The sequence below is a fragment of the Salmo trutta genome, chromosome 28 (assembly GCF_901001165.1).
Source record: "Salmo trutta chromosome 28, fSalTru1.1, whole genome shotgun sequence".
NCBI lineage: Eukaryota > Metazoa > Chordata > Actinopteri > Salmoniformes > Salmonidae > Salmo > Salmo trutta.
The window spans coordinates 24,764,914-24,783,624 of record NC_042984.1 but is presented as its reverse complement, the minus strand read 5'-3'; the positions used below and the strand labels follow the sequence as shown (position 1 = coordinate 24,783,624).

At 43.0% G+C, this 18,711-nt stretch overlaps 1 protein-coding gene across 1 annotated transcript in view; it reads left to right on the top strand.

The window, feature by feature from the left end:
* LOC115165849 (adherens junction-associated protein 1) overlaps positions 1–18,448 on the top strand; it is an 83,924-nt gene extending 65,476 nt beyond the window's left edge. Inside the window, exons 3-6 of the mRNA XM_029719278.1 lie at positions 12,393–12,480; positions 12,638–12,880; positions 13,968–14,099; positions 14,944–18,448. Coding sequence (XP_029575138.1) covers positions 12,393–12,480; positions 12,638–12,880; positions 13,968–14,040 — 404 coding nt within the window. The 3' untranslated portion in view covers positions 14,041–14,099; positions 14,944–18,448. The remainder of the gene's footprint in view (positions 1–12,392; positions 12,481–12,637; positions 12,881–13,967; positions 14,100–14,943) is intronic.
* Positions 18,449–18,711: the final 263 nt, after the last annotated feature.

The following is an 18,711-nucleotide window of genomic DNA, read 5'->3' as shown; positions in this document are numbered from 1 at the left end:
TGAGACAAAAACTGAACAAGTTCCACAGACATGTGACTAACAGAAATGGAATAATGTGTCTGTCATAAGCGTCGTAATGATCGGACCAAACTGCAGCGGGTATGTGAAACATCTTCTTGATATATTAAAGAAATGAACACTGAACAAAAGAATGACGGAAAACAGTCCTGTAAGGTACTCTGACTATACATGGAACAACCACCCACAAAACACAAGACAAAAACCCCTGCTTAAATATGGCATCTAATCAGAGGCAACGAGATACAGCTGCCTCCAATTGGAGACCAATCCCAAAAAATACCACATAGAAATACTAGAAAATCAAACATAGAAATACATAACATAGAACTAACCAAAAGAAACAACAACACAAAACAAACACACCCCTGCCACGTCCTTACCAACTACAATAACAAAATGACCCCTTTACTGGTCAGGATGTGACAGTACCCCCCCCCCCCCCAAAGGTGCAGACACCGAATGCACCTTAACCATAAGACACCAACAACAACCCACAACAAAAAACCCAAAACTAAAGGGAGGGAAGGGAGGGTGGCCACCATCACCGACAGTTCCTGTGCAAACACCCCCCCTTCCCCAATACTCCCTCCTGGCTCTGGTTCCGGCCTTAGTCCCCACTCTAACCTGTCCACCCCTGCTGAAGGCTCAGGGCTGTAGCCCACCGCTGAACGCTCTGGGCTGAGGGGTGACTCTGGCTGCGCCGGAGGGGCGGGCGACTCTGGCTGCGCCGGAGGGGCGGGCGACTCTGGCTGCGCCGGACTGGCCGGCGACTCTGGCTGCGCCGGACTCTGCGGGCGACTCTGGCTGCGCCGGACTCTGCGGGCGACTCTGGCTGCGCCGGACTCTGCGGGCGACTCTGGCTGCGCCGGACTCTGCGGGCGACTCTGGCTGCGCCGGACTCTGCGGGCGACTCTGGCTGCGCCGGACTCTGCGGGCGACTCTGGCTGCGCCGGACTCTGCGGGCGACTGGCTGCGCCGGACTCTGCGGGCGACTCTGGCTGCGCCGGACTCTGCGGGCGACTCTGGCTGCGCCGGACTCTGCGGGCGACTCTGGCTGCGCCGGACTCTGCGGGCGACTCTGGCTGCGCCGGACTCTGCGGGCGACTCTGGCTGCGCCGGACTCTGCGGGCGACTCTGGCTGCGCCGGACTCTGCGGGCGACTCTGGCTGCGCCGGACTCTGCGGGCGACTTTGGCTGCGCCGGACTGGCGGCCGATTCTGGCTGCGCCGGACTGGCGGCCGACTCTGTCGGTTCCGGACTGTGGGCCGTCTCTGTCGGTTCCGGACTGTGGGCCGTCTCTGTCGGTTCCGGACTGTGGGACGTCGCCGGAAGCACTAGACGGGGACTGCGCACTGAAGGCCTGATGCGTGGGACTGGCTTTTGAGGCGCCAGACTAGTGACACGCAGCACAGGGCTAGTGCGAGGAGCAGGACGTACTGGACTGGGCAGGCGCACTAAAGGCCTGGTGCGTGGGGCTGGCTTTGGAAGCGCCAGACTAGGGACGAGGAACAGGACGGACTGGGCAGGCGCACTGGAGGCCTGGAGGCCTGGTGCGTGGGGCTGGCTTTGGAGGCACCAGACTGGAGACACACACCACAGGGCTACTGCAAGGAGCAGGAACAGGGTAAACTGGACCCTGGAGATGCACTGGAGGTCTGGAGCATACGGCCTGCACAACCCTTCCTGGCTGAGTGCTCACCATAGCCTGGCCGTACTGAGAAGCTTTCACTGATTGCACCGACCTTTGAATGCGTCTGGGCAATACAGTGCCCATTTCCGCATAGCTCGGTGCTTTCTTGATCCGTCACTCCCCATAATAAGCACGAGGAGTTGGTTCAGGGCTATGGGGCCACTCCGCCTTAGCTGCCTCCAGCTCCTCCTTAGGGCGCCGGTACTCCCCAGCCTGGTGCCATGGTCCTGCCCCATCCAGGATCTCCTCCCAGGTCCATGACTCTTTATAGTCCTCCTGCTGCTCCTTCCTCCGCTGTTTGGTCCTCTTATGGTGGGTGGTTCTGTCATAAGCGTCGTAATGATCGGACCAAACTGGAGCGGGTATGTGAAACATCTTCTTGATATATTAAAGAAATGAACACTGAACAAAAGAACAACAGAAAACAGTCCTGTAAGGTACTCTGACTATACATGGAACAACCACCCACAAAACACAAGACAAAAACCCCTGCTTAAATATGGCCTCTAATCAGAGGCAACGAGACACAGCTGCCTCCAATTAGAGACCAATCCCAAACAATATCACATAGAAATACTAGAAAATCAAACATAGAATTACATAACATAGAACTAACCCAAAAAGTCCCAACACAAAACAAACACACCCCTGCCACGTCCTGACCAACTACAATAACAAAATGACCCCTTTACTGGTCAGGACGTGACAGTGTCCCTGAACAAAGGGGGGGGGGGGGGGGTCAATATTAAAAGTAAAAGTCAGTATCTGGTGTGGCCACCAGCTGCATTAAGTACTGCAGTGCATCTCCTCCTCATGGACTGTACCAGATTTGCCAGTTCTAGCTGTGAGATGTTACCCCACTCTTCCACCAAGGCATCTGCAAGTTCCCAGACATTTCTGGGGGGAATGGCCCTAGCACTCACCCTCCGATCCAACAGGTCCCAGACGTGCTCAATGGGATTGAGATCCGGGCTCTTCGCTGGCCATGGCAGAGCACTGACAGGAAATCCCGCACAGAACGAGCATTATGGCTGGTGGCATTGTCAAGCTAGAGGGTCATGTCAGGATGAGCCTGCAGGAAGGGTACCACGTGAGGGAGGAGGATGTCTTCCCTGTAACGCACAGCGTTGAGATTGCCTGCAATGACAACAAGCTCAGTCCGATGATGCTGTGACACAACACCCCAGACCATGACGGTTCCTCCAATTCCTAATCAATCCCGCTCCAGAGTACAGGCCTCGGTGTAATGCTCATTCCTTCGACGATAAACGCGAATCCAACCATCACCCCTGGTGAGACAAAATCGCGACTCGTCAGTGAAGAGCACTTTTTGCCAGTCCTGTCTGGTCTAGCAACAGTGGGTTTGTGCCCATAGGCAACGTTGTTGCCGGTGATGTGTGGTGAGGACCTGCCTTACAACAGGCCTACAAGCCCTGGTGTGATGTTCGGCTGTACCGATCCTGTGCAGGTGTTACACGTGGTCTGCCACTGCGAAGACGATCAGCTGTCCGTCCTCTCTCCCTGTAGCGCTGTCTTAGGTGTCTCACAGTACGGACATTGCAATTTATTGCCCTGGCCACATCTGCAGTCCTCATGCCTCCTTGCAGCATGCCTAAGGCACGTTCACGCAGATGAGCAGGGACCCTGGGCATCTTTCTTTTGGTGTTTATCAGAGTCAGTAGAAAGGCCTGTTTAGTGTCCTAAGTTTTCATAACTGTGACCTTAATTGCCTACCGTCTGTAAGCTGTTAGTGTCTTAACAACCTTTCCACAGGTGCATGTTCATTAATTGTTTCTGGTTCATTGAACAAGCATGGGAAACCATGTTTAAAGATCTGTGAAGTTATTTTGATTTTTACGAATTATCTTTGAAAGACAGGGTCCTGAAAAAGGGATGTTTCTTTTTTTTGATGAGTTTATAATTCTAAATTAATCATCATAATAATAATAATCGCTTTGTTTAAGAAATAACAGTATTTTGGAGATTATTTTGTTTTCAAATAATGTAAAATGAGCAAGAAAAAGGCCAATCCTTAACATGTGGTGAGACAGTGCTACTAATTTCTAAATAAAGCCAGTTTGTTATTTAGAATGATTCTGTTTTTAGAGGGAGAGAAACCAAAAACCTACAGTCATCTCATGGGTCTCCCAGTTGAGGCCGGCACAGGTATTGAACCAGCATCTGTAGCAACACAGCTTGCACTGCGATACAGTGTCTTAGACCTGCACTCATGCGCTGTACAACATGACTGGTCGGGAGTAGGCTACAGAACTACAGTAAGAGCAAAATAATCCTAACATTTCCACATCCTAATTGTAGTCTAAGTTTCTCTTAGAATAAAAACCTTAGTGTAACAACAGTTTTAGTAAGTAATACTGAAGTCGTGCACAATTATCAGTTTCTATTTAGGTTTATGTCACCCATTCATTGTCAGTTAGAGACACAGTTGCGCCTTGGGACCCAAAAGCATAATCAGTGCTCTAACTCCCCCTTGCGCTGGTCTGGAGCAATGAAGTAGTGACGCAGGGTACCGTACTAAACCACAAGTCCCGCAGCATAATCACAAAACTTTTAGTGGAGCAACCACTGTAATTTGTTCCTGAATATATACTGCAAATCAGTTTCACAAAAAATGTATAACAATTTTCTGGCCCATGAATAGCTATGAATGACTAAGGTCACTTTTTTTGTGATTCTGTGTTCTGGCATATTTATCAGTATGTTCCACCTTTTTGCCTAATCACACATGGTTCCCAACCCATATCTCCACAGGTGGCCGGGGTTTGGAGTCAGTTTGTGCACACCAAGAAGGCAGCAGATTGCTCGGTTTCAAACATTGTTACAATTAGTACGCACTTTGGACCCTCCTACCCCAGCAGCGTAGTCCATCACCGGACACACAGGATTTAAATAGCTGAGAATAAGCACATTAACCAAGATCCTTACATAGGTAGACCTAAAGGTAGACCCCAAGGCTCTACCTGCAGAATCTACCAGTGATCTAATGCCATCTTCAAAGGTCATGTGTTCATCCAGAGTGAAACCAAGGTATTTATAGAGCACAGTGTAGAATAATGGGGTTGTACCAAAACAAAAGTTGTGTGCACTTCTCTGCACTCCCTTCTTTATGAAATGATCAATGTGGGTCTTCTCTTGATTTAACGCTAGTCTCCATTTATTACACCATCAATTAACATTATTCAACATATTCTGGAGGTCATCTTCGGTTTCTGCAAGGAGATGTCCAGGAATATATCCGCAATTTCAACACCAAGTTTAGCATGTTTGATTTGTATGGCTAAATTATTAACATGTAGTGGAAATAAAGTGGGCGAGGGTGCGTCTCTCTGCTTTACACAGTGAGAAGTTGGAAACCAGCCAGTCCTTAGGTCATTGGCACTGGTCACTTTAATAATGTTTACATATTGTTTTACCCACTTCATATGTATATACTGTAGTCTGGCTCTGTAACTACTTCTGTAGACACCTTTTCTGTTCATATACTGTCCATGTCTATACACACAATCATATACATGCACTGTGTATATATTCCAGACTCTGACATTGCTCATTCTAATAGTTATATATTTCGTATTATTTTTGGGATTTGCGTGTATTGTTTTGTATTATTAGGTATTACTGCATTATTGGAGCTAGGAAAATAAGCATTTTGCTACACCCGCAAAAACATCTGCAAAATACAGTTGAAGTCGGAAGTTTACATACACCTTAGCCAAATACATTTAAACTCAGTTTTTCACAATTCCTGACATTTAATCCTAGTTAAAATTCCCTGTCTTAGATCAGTTAGGATCACCACTTTTATTTTAAGAATGTGAAATGTCAGAATAATATTAGAGAGAATGATTTATTTCAGCTTTTATTTCTTTCATCGCATTCCCAGTCGGTCAGAAGTTTACATACACTCAATTAGTATTTGGTAGCATTGCCTTTAAATTGTTAAACTTGTGTCAAACAATTTGGGTAGCCTTCCACAAGCTTCCCACAATAAGTTGGGTGAATTTTGACCCATTCCTCCTGACAGAGCTGGAGTAACTGAGTCAGGTTTGTAGGACTCCTTGCTCACACACGCTTTTTCAGTTCTGCCCACAAATTTTCCATAGGATTGAGGTCAGGGCTTTGTGATGGCTACTCCAATACCTTGACTTTGTTGTCCTTAAGCATTTTGCCACAACTTTGGAAGTATGCTTGGGGTCATTGTCCATTTGGAAGACCCATTTGCGACCAAGCTTTAACTTCCTGACTGATGTCTTGAGATATTGATTCAATATATCCACATAATTTCCCTCCTCATGATGCCATCTATTTTGTGAAGTGCACCAGTCCCTCCTGCAGCAAAGCACCCCCACAACATGATACTGCCACCCCCATGCTTCACGGTTGGGATGATGTTCTTCGGCTTGCAAGCTTCCCCCTTTTTCCTCCAAACATAACGATGGTCATTATGGCCAAACAGTTCTATTTTTGTTTCATCAGACCAGAGGACATTACTCCAAAAAGTACGATCTTTGTCCCCATGTGCAGTTGCAAACCGTAGTCTGGCTTTTTTACGGCGGTTTCGGAGCAGTGGCTTCTTCTGAGCGGCCATTCAGGTTATGTCGATATAGGACTCATTTTACTGTGGATATAGATTCTTTTGTACATGTTTTCTCCAGCATCTTCACCAGGTCCTTTGCTGTTGTTCTGGGATTGATTTGCACATTTCGCACCAAAGTACGTTCATCTCTAGGAGACAGAACGCATCTCCTACCTGAGCGGTATGACGGCTGTGTGGTCCCATGGTGTTTATACTTGCGTACTATTGTTTGTACAGATGAATGTGGTACCTTCAGACATTTGGAATTTGCTCCCAAGGATGAACCAGACTTGTGGAGGTCTACAATTTTTTTTCTGAGGTCTTGGCTGATTTCTTTAGATTTTCCCATGATGTCAAGCAAAGAGGGACTGAGTTTAAAGGTAAGCCTTGAAATACATCCACAGGTACACCTCCAATTGACTCAAATGATGTCAATTAGCCTATCAGAAGCTTCTAAAGCCATGACATCATGTTCTGGAATTTTCCAAGCTGTTTAAAGGCACAGTCAACTTAGTGTATGTAAACTTCTGACCCACTGGAGTTGTGATACAGGGATTTATAAGTGAAATAATCTGTCTGTAAACAATTGTTGGAAAAGTTACTTGTGTCATGCACAAAGTAGATGTCCTAACCGACTTGCCAAAACTATAGTTTGTTAACAAGAAATTGGTGGAGTGATTGAAAAATGAGTTTTAATGACTCCAACATAAGTGTATGTAAACTTCCGACTTCAACTGTAAGTGTACGTAACCAATATCATTTGAATAGATTAAATGTAATAGCAATGAAGCACCTAGGTGCCCAGTAACAGGCTCTGGCAATATTTGTGTATGTGCCTTTTTCTGATCATTATTCTTTAGTGATCCTGTGGCCCACTGTGTGAAGTAGATTTAAGCCTCCAGATGCTGGCTGATTGTTCCCGGTGATGTTTTGCTAGCTCCGCTCAGCTCTCTCAAAGCCACGCAGATGGAGCTGTCAGCTTCATTATGGATATGAGATGATTAAAACTGCCGTCCATCCTGCTGGCTGATCGCTCCAGTCTTGTTATCGCGTTCTGAAGTCGAGAGGTTAAACGAGGCAGTGGAGTCAATAAGTAAAAAATGAAATCCCACCAAAAATGTGATGAATTCATCGAAAATGTATAGAACCTGCTGCAGCTGCTAATTCAGGTCTTGTTATCACACTCTGAAGAGGTGAGGTTAAACGAACAGTCAGTTAAAATAAGTAAGGCCAGAATCCACCCAAAGCACATATAAAATGTAAGTTAAGTACAGTGCTCGAGTGCTTCAGTTAGGTATCTATATTTAAAGAGGTGTGCAAATTTGGCAAACGCCACGCCACCAATGCTACATTGTGACCTCTAAGAGCCTTGTAGAGGTGTAGGCTACAATAGAGTGAGAGGCTCTTCAGGCACAGAGAGAGAAACCTTACCCACTGGTTACCATGGCAATCTAATAATCTCGCCATTACTCTATATTGACTCTCGATAAGCTGGATAAAAATGAATTTTCTTCCCGAGCGTTAAATCTGGACTTAAATGCTGATGCCTGGTGACAGCCATGCAGAGTCGAGCCTTCTGACTTATAGAAACTCGGCCAAGAGGAGATGAAGAGTAGCCAGAATGAACAGATGCTATTTTACTTCATGTTTCCAATGCTCAGCTCTTTCATGGCTGACATCTCCTCTGAGAGGAAAAGGTGCACTACTGGCAAGCGACCATTTTAAAAACATGTTGTTGTTTCTGTATTAGCTAGACTCCAACACCTTATTCATCCAAACAGGTCAGGAGATAGCACATTGTTCCTTTACCCAATGTCAACTAGAAATATGAGGTGTAGATGTACATATTTTAGAATGCAATCTCTAACAGCAAATGTTCACAGTGCACGTCATTTGTTTGTTTTACACAAATTCAGACAGCATGAAGAAACATCAATATCATGTCAGATAATTGAGTGGGGAGGATATGCGAGGGATTATGGTTGAATACATCACACATACAACTTTCACTCTGTTATGTAGTCCCACTTGTTGGTGGCAATCCCCTTTCTGTACTTAAACATTGACTGCCTATACAAAGCATCAATTTGAAGAAATAGTTCTGTCAAAATTGACTACAAAGTGTAAGTAGGATAATTTTGGTCATAAAGTCAGCCTCATCTAAAAGTTTGAAACATCCGTGCATCACAACAGGTAAATGAAGTTTAGGTGTTAATTTGTCGATGTTAATTTGCCCACTAACATGGGGTGAACAGCTGCAGTGATTGCTCTCTATCCAATCGCATAGAGAGTGAGACAGACCTGCCCAGCAGCTCCGACTTTGTTTAGATAAGACAAAACGTTGCAAATTCTTTTACTTGAGAAATACTGCACCAACACCTTAATTAGATGTAAATTTGCGCAACTAAAACATCCTTGGCAAAATCATAAAAACAAATCACAGATTTCTTGAGTTATCTTAGATTCATTCTGGGGATTTTGAGGAAGTGAAATAGGACACACAGCGCAGAATCGGTCAGGAAACACACCTCCAAGACTTAAATCTTGTTTTTCTAATGAGCAACTGAAAGACACACGTGCCAATCGTTGCGTTCAGTGGCTCTTTAACACTAGAATAAGTATTTCATAGCCAGCTGTCCCCAAATGAAGTACAGGCATGCATGACAACTGCATTTACTGGTAAGTAACAACATCAGCGGAACTTGAACAAGAGTCTGACAAAATCTCCTCGACTGTCAAAGTTTGCTATCTAGAGTGATAAAATTATGCAGTGATACCTTTGACATTGGAAGAAAAGGTGTGTGGAATAATTGGCTCTGATCTCGCACTCTCTCTTTCTGTCTCTCTCTAAGTCTCTCTCTACTCTCTCTCTTAAGAAGCACCCTCTCTTCTTCTGTAAGTGTTTTAGATTGCTCGGTGACTCAGTGGAAATCAGGTCAGATTGACACTTTGACATCAGCGTTAATTGGCAATTGTGAGCCATCAGCAGGCTTTTCGACAGAAGGTTTCCCCTGCCCCATCTCTCCCTTCCCTCCCCGCTCAGGTACCACGTTTGGGAGGATGGATTGGAGAGGGGCCACTGGGAAGAGCGGAGGGGATAGGGGGGTTAAGTTTCACTGCATGTCAACCGTCACACTCTCCAGGAAGTTTAATGCATTATAAATGAGGGACAGATTCTGTACATTTGCAATGGTTGGGAGGAAGGGAGGGCTGGCTTGCTCTCGACAACGTCTCCATTCACAAATGAGGGCTATTCCCACATTTTTCATGAGCTTTAATGCTGCTAGCGGACGTGGGCTGTACGGCGGCATTAGGCCATAATGCTCAATGGCCATTTAGAATGATTGCCTTATAGCGTCAAATAACTCCTTGCTTAGAAACTGAGTTCCACATATTTTTCCTTTGCTCGGCAATGGCTGGTTATGCTTTTGTTATTGAGGCAATTTTGGGAGGACAAACCTGCTCAAAGGCAGTTCCCGCACAAATGGTCTGATAACAATTTAAAATCGATGCCCACAAGCAATTCAAATAGCCAGGCTATGAAATTGAGCAAGGGTCAAGGGTCCCCTGTGATGGGAAGCTAAGCCAATGTCCATTTATAGGGGAGGACACCGTTTCTGTTTCAAAAGTGGATGACTTCATTACTAAATGCACTGTTTGCTTCTGGTACCATTGACTTAACAGGTGAGCGTTTTCCGCTTGATGTCAGTGTTCCGTCTCGTTATCGAGGTTGGCAGTATGTTTTTTGTTGTTGTTGCCAATTAAGAGCTATAGTGCTGCTAGATTTTTATCAACTGGCTGTGGAGTTTTGCCACAGGCTTTTATCCACTACTTTTTAATTAACTGGATGTGCATACACATAGGTACTGTACAGTATATATGTATGTTAAGGTCAATGTGTTTGATAAACTATTTACATCTGTTGCTGATATTATATTCTATTGTTCCCCTACTGGGCTGGGCTAGGTAGTCTTTAATAAAAACAGATAGTGAGATTTTCTTAAAACGCCATGCTTTTTAATGGCATGTTCATCAAACTGTCAAGACCATGAAGGTGAAAACCTAATTTATTTCTTTCCGGGAGCCTTGGTGTGGCCCAAACTCTGCTGACACAGGGGTTAGTAGCTCTTTCTATCCCTCTCTTATTCTCTCTCTTTCCCCTTCTCACTCCCCCTCTCTTTGTCTGGCAGTGATTCTATCAAACAAAACCTAACCCAGCACCTCTAAAGCAAGGTGACTGCTAAAGGTGATTTTTCAGCCTCACTGCTAGAGCACAATGAGTTTGAGCTAGCAGGACCAACATTTCTCCCTTAAACTGGCAGTTCTGGACAGGGATAGAGAATCATCTGGACCGTCTCCCGGTTGTGTCAGTGGAATCATTATCTGACATTATCTTGTCTTGTTAATGTACTGCCCTAAAAGTAGGTTATAATGAGACGTAAGACTGTATTTGTATGGCCAGGGCTTCAGCCTGATATGAATTTGGTATAAGCTGGAAACCTCTGCCAGAGAAGCCTTTCATGCCGACATGAATGTAAAACAAAACAATTCTCCATGGAGACGTGGACTATTGATCCATGATCTATTATCCATGAACTTGGACAGGTGTTCATTTATTACTCCACACTTTCAACTTATGCCTTGATGTCAGCCAGGCTGGGAGGCAGGGGAGTGCGCAAGAGTGAAAGATGCAAATGACTGCCAGATAAGTTAATGTGTTTGCTGCAGAGGGACTGATTGCAGCTAAGGAAGGGAGGCATTCCTGAGACAGCCAGAGAAATCATTAATCCAAGGTTGACCTGGCTGCTTTGTGCCCTGCCCACAGAAGTTTGTTATCCAAGGGAATGTATATGCACAATGAGGGAGCTAGCATTTTACAATGACTGAGTGGCCGCTCCTTTTGAGCTATCCCGAAGACTAACTGGACTGGATCAGCAGACAATCACCTGGCTGATGAGGGTTTGGATGTATGGGCCCACAAGGACGTTTTCATCATGAAGAACTTGGCGTTCTGCTGCATGTGGCCCACTCATTGCTGGTGAATTGCCCCCCCCCCCCCCTCCCAACCCCACACCACCTCATCATACTGTATGTCGGCCATAGAGAGAAATCTGTGATGCTGACATGCACTGCTGTGTCTGTAGATTACCTTATTCCTTCAAAACTGAGGGATCAGCACCTTGCAGGGTTCTCCAGGGTTTAAGTAAAACAATACAGTGTTTTGTAGTTCAGTCATACGGAATGATTCGAACCAGCGAAACATCTGGAAGTCCGCATCTGTTTTTCGGCGTTGTGCAAAAGCAAGGCTGCGATTGGTGGATGGAGACTCATGGTTGGAGGTTTGTGTCACAATAAGCAGAGAGGGGGCACCACTGTGAACCATGTTATATGCCCTGTAGAAATGTGCAAATGTTTTTGTTTGTTCTTATTAGCGCCTTGGTACACATGAATTGATACCATGGCGGATGTTTTTTCAAAATTCTAAATATGTTACAGGATCCTAGTCTTATTATTTTTTACAAAAACTTCTGTAATTGGAGAAAGTAACGGGAAAGTAATGCTCCTTTAAAGTTGATAACCCCAATTTTGAGTTGGAACATAGCTAATACAAAATATGAACTTAAAAACTGTCTGGGTCATTCAAAAACAGCTTAGGCATGGATAACATGTACATTTGTATTTGAACTGAACTATCGGTTATTTTGAAGTAAAGACTTTGATATTAAGTTTTGACAAGTGAAAAATATTAGTGCTTTGAATTCACTTATATGGAATCAGGGAAGAGTTAAGAAACTCAAAGTGAGTTTTAAGGTTCCCACCAGTTCAGGAGAAGTTGTAAAAATGTTGTACAAAAAAAAGATAACTAATCTAATATGTAGGTGGTTGGCTTTGATTGAATACTTTATAGATCTGTTAAATAATGAAGAGAATATGATCAATACCTTCACAGATATCTTCCTCTGACCTTGAGTAGATTGCCCTTTGTGTTATGTGGAACGCATATGGTTATTACTACCGGCCTTTAAAACCATTCCATTCGTAACTAAGCGCTTCTTTGTGTTTTGTGTCCTTCTTTCTTTGCAGGTCTGGCAGTTCACCAGATTATTACAATCACTGTGTCTCTCATTATGGTCATCGCAGCCTTGATAACTACACTTGTCCTTAAAAACTGGTAGGAAAGATTCTTTTATTTTGCAATTACTTCCTGACACACAAACAACACATCGCTTTTGAAAGTTTCAATTAAGCTTTTACCAGAGCCACTCATCCACAGTGGTACAAGGTATGATTTTATGTTTGTTTCTTGTCTTTGGTACGTGTTTTTGTAGCTGTGTACAGTCGGGGAATGGCCGTCACAGTAGCCATCAGCGGAAGATCCACCAGCAGGAGGAGAGCTGTCAGAACCTGACCGACTTCACCCCTGCCCGCGTGCCCAATAAAGTGGACATCTTCACCGCCTACAACGACAGCCTGCAGTGCTCGCACGAGTGTGTGCGCACCGCTGTGCCCGTCTACACGGATGAGATGATCCAGCAGACCCCTATATACAAGACCACCTACAACGGAAATAGGTACGCCAGCTTGAAATCGCTCTCAGCGCTAGGTTTCTGGGTCAGTTTGATCACTGTTTGTGTAAGTGCTTCCCTCTCACTTTTGGGTTGGTTATTATGAGCAGTGTTGGGGTCATTACTCAAAAAAGCGAATATATTACCTGTACCTCGTTACTTCTTTCAACAATAACAAATTACTTTACTTATTACTCCCTGGGAAAAGTAAAAAGTTACCCCCCAAAACGTTGCGCATCCTCACACAATGTAAATGTTACGTGGGCCTATACACCAACACAAGTAGCCTAATAATGAGCAACACAAAAAAGAGGGGTATTCTACCGTGGATAAGGGCAACGTTTCCTCTGCTACATACCCAGCTACAAGCTTGTTTAGCTCTCACAGCCTGTCCTCCTCAAAACAAGCCTTGATTGTTTGGATGAGGTAGGCCTACAGTCATCTTCAGCAGGAGGGGTCAGGCCTTGGGGTTTTTTCGCTACGAGTTTTGTCTTGGCGTGTTGCTTTTGAAGGTGCTTCAAGAGATTGGAGGTTGTGTTTCTAGCAGTGGATAAGTGTTTCTCTCCTGGGCACAGTTTACATTTTACAGTTATATTCTTGTCATTTTGTCATCCTACCAAATCAAAGTAATTGGGAGTACTTCCATGCTGAGAAACAATGTTTTAAATGCTTCTGCCATTTTTCAACTAAAACGGTCAGTACTGTAATAGGGCATGCGTGTGTAAACAGGAACTTGGTGAGAGGACGACAGAATAATCATCACAAATAATAACTATAATAGGAATAGGATACCTACAGTATCTTTGATCAATAACTGTAATATTGTTTCTCAAATTGGTACAGTACTCCGTTATATTACTCGTTACCCCAAAAAGTAATAGTATTAGTGTAATGCGTTACCCCCAACACTAATTATGAGTCGGGACAGAAGTTTCTCCTGGTATAATCACATATTTCGGAAAAAAGTCCTTGCCCTAAATGGTGTAAATCCTCTTTTTGTAAGTGGTATTGTTTTCCTTGCAAAGTACCTCTATATAGTGACTCCTGGACTCAGGTTCTCATTATCTTTGTGTCTCAATCCTTTGTCCTATAGACCTTCTCCCACTGAAAGGCAGCTGATTCCTGTGGCCTTTGTGTCAGAGAAGTGGTTCGAGATCTCCTGCTGACTATCTGAAGCCTTTTTTACATCACGTGGATGGAACAAACTTCCTGAATTTATGCTCTGGTGAGTACTATGTCACTTTTCCCTCCGCAAATCCTTTTCTGAGCCTTCTCAACCTTGATCACTGTGGTGTTAGTGTCCCAGTTTGGGAATAGAAGGGAAATGGCATATGGTTGTTATTTCGGCAAGGATTTTTCATAAACTGCACTGGAAAATTGTATTTAACGGCAAGATCACCGAAGGTCATTCATTAGCAATTATAATCCAATTATGTTTGATTCATGCCCTTCAACAACCTAGCCTTTATGAAAAATATTACGCATTTATGGGGTTGCGGCCCTCATTCAGGCGGCAAGTGTAATATTGTTTCAATGTTTTGTTATGGGAAAGGGGAACTTTCCCTTGACTTTCCTGTATTTTTTATGCATCACCGATAAGCTGGACTGCCTCCATTTGAAATTTCAAGCGTGAAAGTTAAACACATGCGCTGGGCTAGTGTGTGGCTAAAAGCCCAGGGGGCCACACGTCTGTTATTGACCCAGCTTTGAAAAGGAATAGAACGCCTGCAGGAACAGTAGCAGGAGGAAGAGGGCCAAGACCATCGTCTGTACAGACATTGGTCTCAGTCAGAGAAAGAACTAAAATGCCCCAGTTCTTCCTTCCAGCACTGCAGTCTTAAAGACCATGGAGAGCCATTGTAGTTAGATGGGCATAAACAATGTTATTGCAATGTAGATGCACATTGTGACATGGTACTTACAACTGGCAGTTACGCAACATACTGTAGGTTATTTACTGTGTTCAATGTTGAGTTTGACACATGCTTATTTTGCTTTAACTGCTGCTATTGGTTTTCTACAGCTCTTCTGACAATTTTATTTGCTAATGTCAAGATTTTTCTCCACAGGATCCTTTGGTAAACTTTTCCAACCAAGAGAAAGAAGCGACTCAAACGACACAGATGAAGATATTTATTTTTCTATAAATGATGACAAACCGAGCAGCCATACCGCTGCCACTCTATACTATTTTCCAGAGACCTGTGTTCATTTAGATATCTAGTTAGAGTTAATATAAACTATATTACTGGATGTGCCAGAGAAGACCATCTACGTCAGCGTCACCTTGAAGGGGACTAGGTTTCTTGGAGAGCTAGGAGACTTGGAGGATCTGCTCTCAGTGGAAAAAGCTGAGCTGTATTACTGAACAATGTGCCAATTACGCCACTATGTGCCATAATCTGTACAGAACAATTCATGGACAACTAAAGACAGTGCTATATTAACCCTGTATCAAACATATTCTTTTTAAAGAAAAATGAAGAAAAAAATATGTTTAAAAGTATTTGAATATGTTTTCTGAAATAGTCCAAAAAATATATATTATATGAAGCACTATTCATTGAGGGCAAGGGGAGAAAGAAGAAAACGGTAAATGCTTTAGTCAACACCTACATTTAATGCATTGTTACTATGTCCCATTTTAAAACCAGAGTAGTCTGTCTATTTTTATATACGAAAAGAGGTCAGTCAGTCACAACCTAAACAGTGCAGTTCCATGCCACATGATGTTTGGACAGCGGAACGCCATTAACAGTCCAATCAGAGATCGAATCCAAGCCCAGATTATTTTCCCTTTCGCTATGTCCTTTTTGTCAGAGGTTTTGGATTGTGCTTACTACATAAAAAAAGGGCTCTATGGCTGTCGAACATTGCATACCCTATGTCTTGTTGTGTTCAGTTCTATCTGAATTTGGATAGCTAAAGCAAACAGAGAGGATTAGCAGTATGTTTACATATATACTGACTCAGGTCAGTGTCCAATACACAAGTCTTCATTCCATTTTCCATCCCAAGCATTATTCACAAGGGATAAGACATGATGAGTTACTTTGAGTGGTGGTAGGATATGAGTGGTACCGCACAAGGGTGGAATTTAGAATTAACTTGTAAGAATACAATTATTCTAACTCTACAATTACAGTAAGTGAGAAATATTGAATATATCCTCTCAACTATATGAATAGTCAGTGTTTACCACTGTTTCCCAGTGTCTAATTGCAAATATTTGTCTTATTAGTCTTAAAACAAGGGTCATATTTATCAAGCAATGCTTCGAAGGCCACTAATAAGTGTGATTTGTGTGTATTATTGGGGGAATCATAATACCTTTTTGTGTTGCATTTATCAAGCACATGCTAATTGGAATTATAATTTGAATGATCATATTATCATCAAACACCTTTACAAATGGTGCCCTGTGCGAGAAGTATTTACATTCAGACGTAGTATTTTCAATACCATAATCTCTGAAATGCATGCAAATCAAGAAATGGAAAATAACAGGACATCTGAATAAAAATGGTAAAGTATTCCTTCAAATTAGGTCCACATTAGCTGTATATCTTGTGCTGTGAATGCAGACACAACCATTTTTAATAATGTTCCTCCTTAAAGCTCACTTATATGAAGGAATACACTATCCCTCTTTCATGTCTAGTGCAGTACAGTGAAAAACAACCATGTTCTTTCCTGGTTCCTGTGGGTTGCTCATAGATGCGATTTTGTTGAATATCAGCCTCATCTTAACCTCCAGCATCATCAATGAGATGTGGAACTAGCGGGATTAGGAGCAGCCAATCAGAGTCTAGAAGACTGGGCCACATGTAATGCATTAATTAATTGATTAGTTAATGCAATTCTACTATTAGTGAGTCAGGACACTTGAACATAACACAAAACATTTCATTACGCTAGTGGGTAGGTAGAAAGCACAGAAAATAACAACCCGTGACTGCAATTATTCGGTGTCGACAGCAACATGTACAGATTTAAAGATGGACTGGATTCTTGTCCGGATGTGGGATGATATCTGCACTTACTCAATGGGATGGACAAGATTCAGGCTTCAGCTATTCTGTTCCCAGATCTCAAGGTAGAGGTGGACCCATAGTACAGATCCTAAATCACTAAATCATAAGCTTATGTAACTGGAGGGGTAAAGAACTGACCTTGGATCTGTGGCTGGGGTGCAACTGTGACTCCTAGTACACCACTCTCCACTCACACACCAAAACACCATGAACGACCATGCCAATTCATCCAAACATGTACGCTGAGACCAAGTTGCGTCAACATAACATATATTTTTTGAACAAAAAGTGTTATCTTGATAGTCAGAGGGTTACTAAACTGTATATTATACATGTGTAAATGTATTTTCTATATATTTACTTCTATTTGTGTACAGGTATGTTCTATTTTTAAAGACCTGTCTCTTTTTGGGAAAGGTTTGGCTAGGTCGGGATAGTGTCTTTGTTTACATGTGAACTACCGTATTTCTTTGACAACACAAAATAACCTTGTGCCAAGCTTCCTACCTGCACTTTCAAGCAGTACCTGTATTATATATTTGGCTAATCAATACAATACTTAAATAGACACTGCAATATTTCACATACTGAAAAAGTTGTTAGAAGTAACAAAGCTATGGTCCAGGAAGAGAAGGTCTTTTGATTGTATACTATGATGAGATCGGCGTGCTGATGCTTGGGGTTTGGTTGGTAGAAGATGCACAATTATCAAATGCTGACAAACCATTTTCATATGAAATCTATTTGCTTCTGGAAATATGATTAGTCGTGGTGGAAAGGGAAAGTAATGTAAACCCAAGAATAATTGTTATGAGAGAAAGTTAGACTGAGTTAATTTTTTGTTAATTTTTGTTGTAATATTTAAAACTACATGTAACCACTCTAGAGACCAAGACATATGTGTTAGTTTTCTCTTTAAAGGCAGGGAAAACTATTAGGCCTATGACCTCGTACTATTTAGCATGAGTTGAAACCACAGATAAATTATCAGAAAGAAGTACAGTAGTAAAGAGAACAAAGAATAAGGGTTGAGGGTTTTTAGGGTAAATATTTCACTCCCCTTTGCATTTGCAGAGAACAAGTACATGAACAAGGATTTTTATGTTTTAGTTTCTTTTGGTTATGCTGGTACTGAAATGTATCGGGTATGTACTTATTGTCTTTCTTTCATATGATGATGACAAACACCACCAATGTTTTGCAACAAAATTCTCCACTTTCATGAACATCTTCATGATCAGATTTTTAGATAGCATGATTGTTTAAAGCCAGCTAAATACTACACTGTTTTTACCTCAATATTCTAAAGGAAGTTTGGGACATCATAGGAATATCAAGGGCACAATTTCTTTAATGTGAAAGGTTTCCTCAAGTGCTGTCTTACAAGCCTCAGATGTTCGAATATCCTCCCAAGCATTGTCCCCAATGCGCATTTCTTAAATTCCTAACATACTTTCAAATTGTTACATATGAAAGTGTTGTCTTGAAATACACTACATGGCCAAAAGCATGTGGACACCTGCTCATTGAACATCTCATTCCAAAATCATTGGCATTAATATGGAGTTGGTCCCCCCTTTGCTGCTATATCAGCCTCCACTCTTCTGGGAATGGTTTCCACTAGATGTTGGAACATTGCTGCGGGGACTTGCTTCCATTCAGCCACAAGAGCATTAGTGAGGTCGGGCACTGATGTTGGGCGATTAGGCCTGGCTCACAGTCGGCGTTCCAATTCATCCCAAAGGTGGTTGATGGGGTTGAGGTCGGGGCTCTGCAGGCCAGTCAAGTTATTCCACACCGATC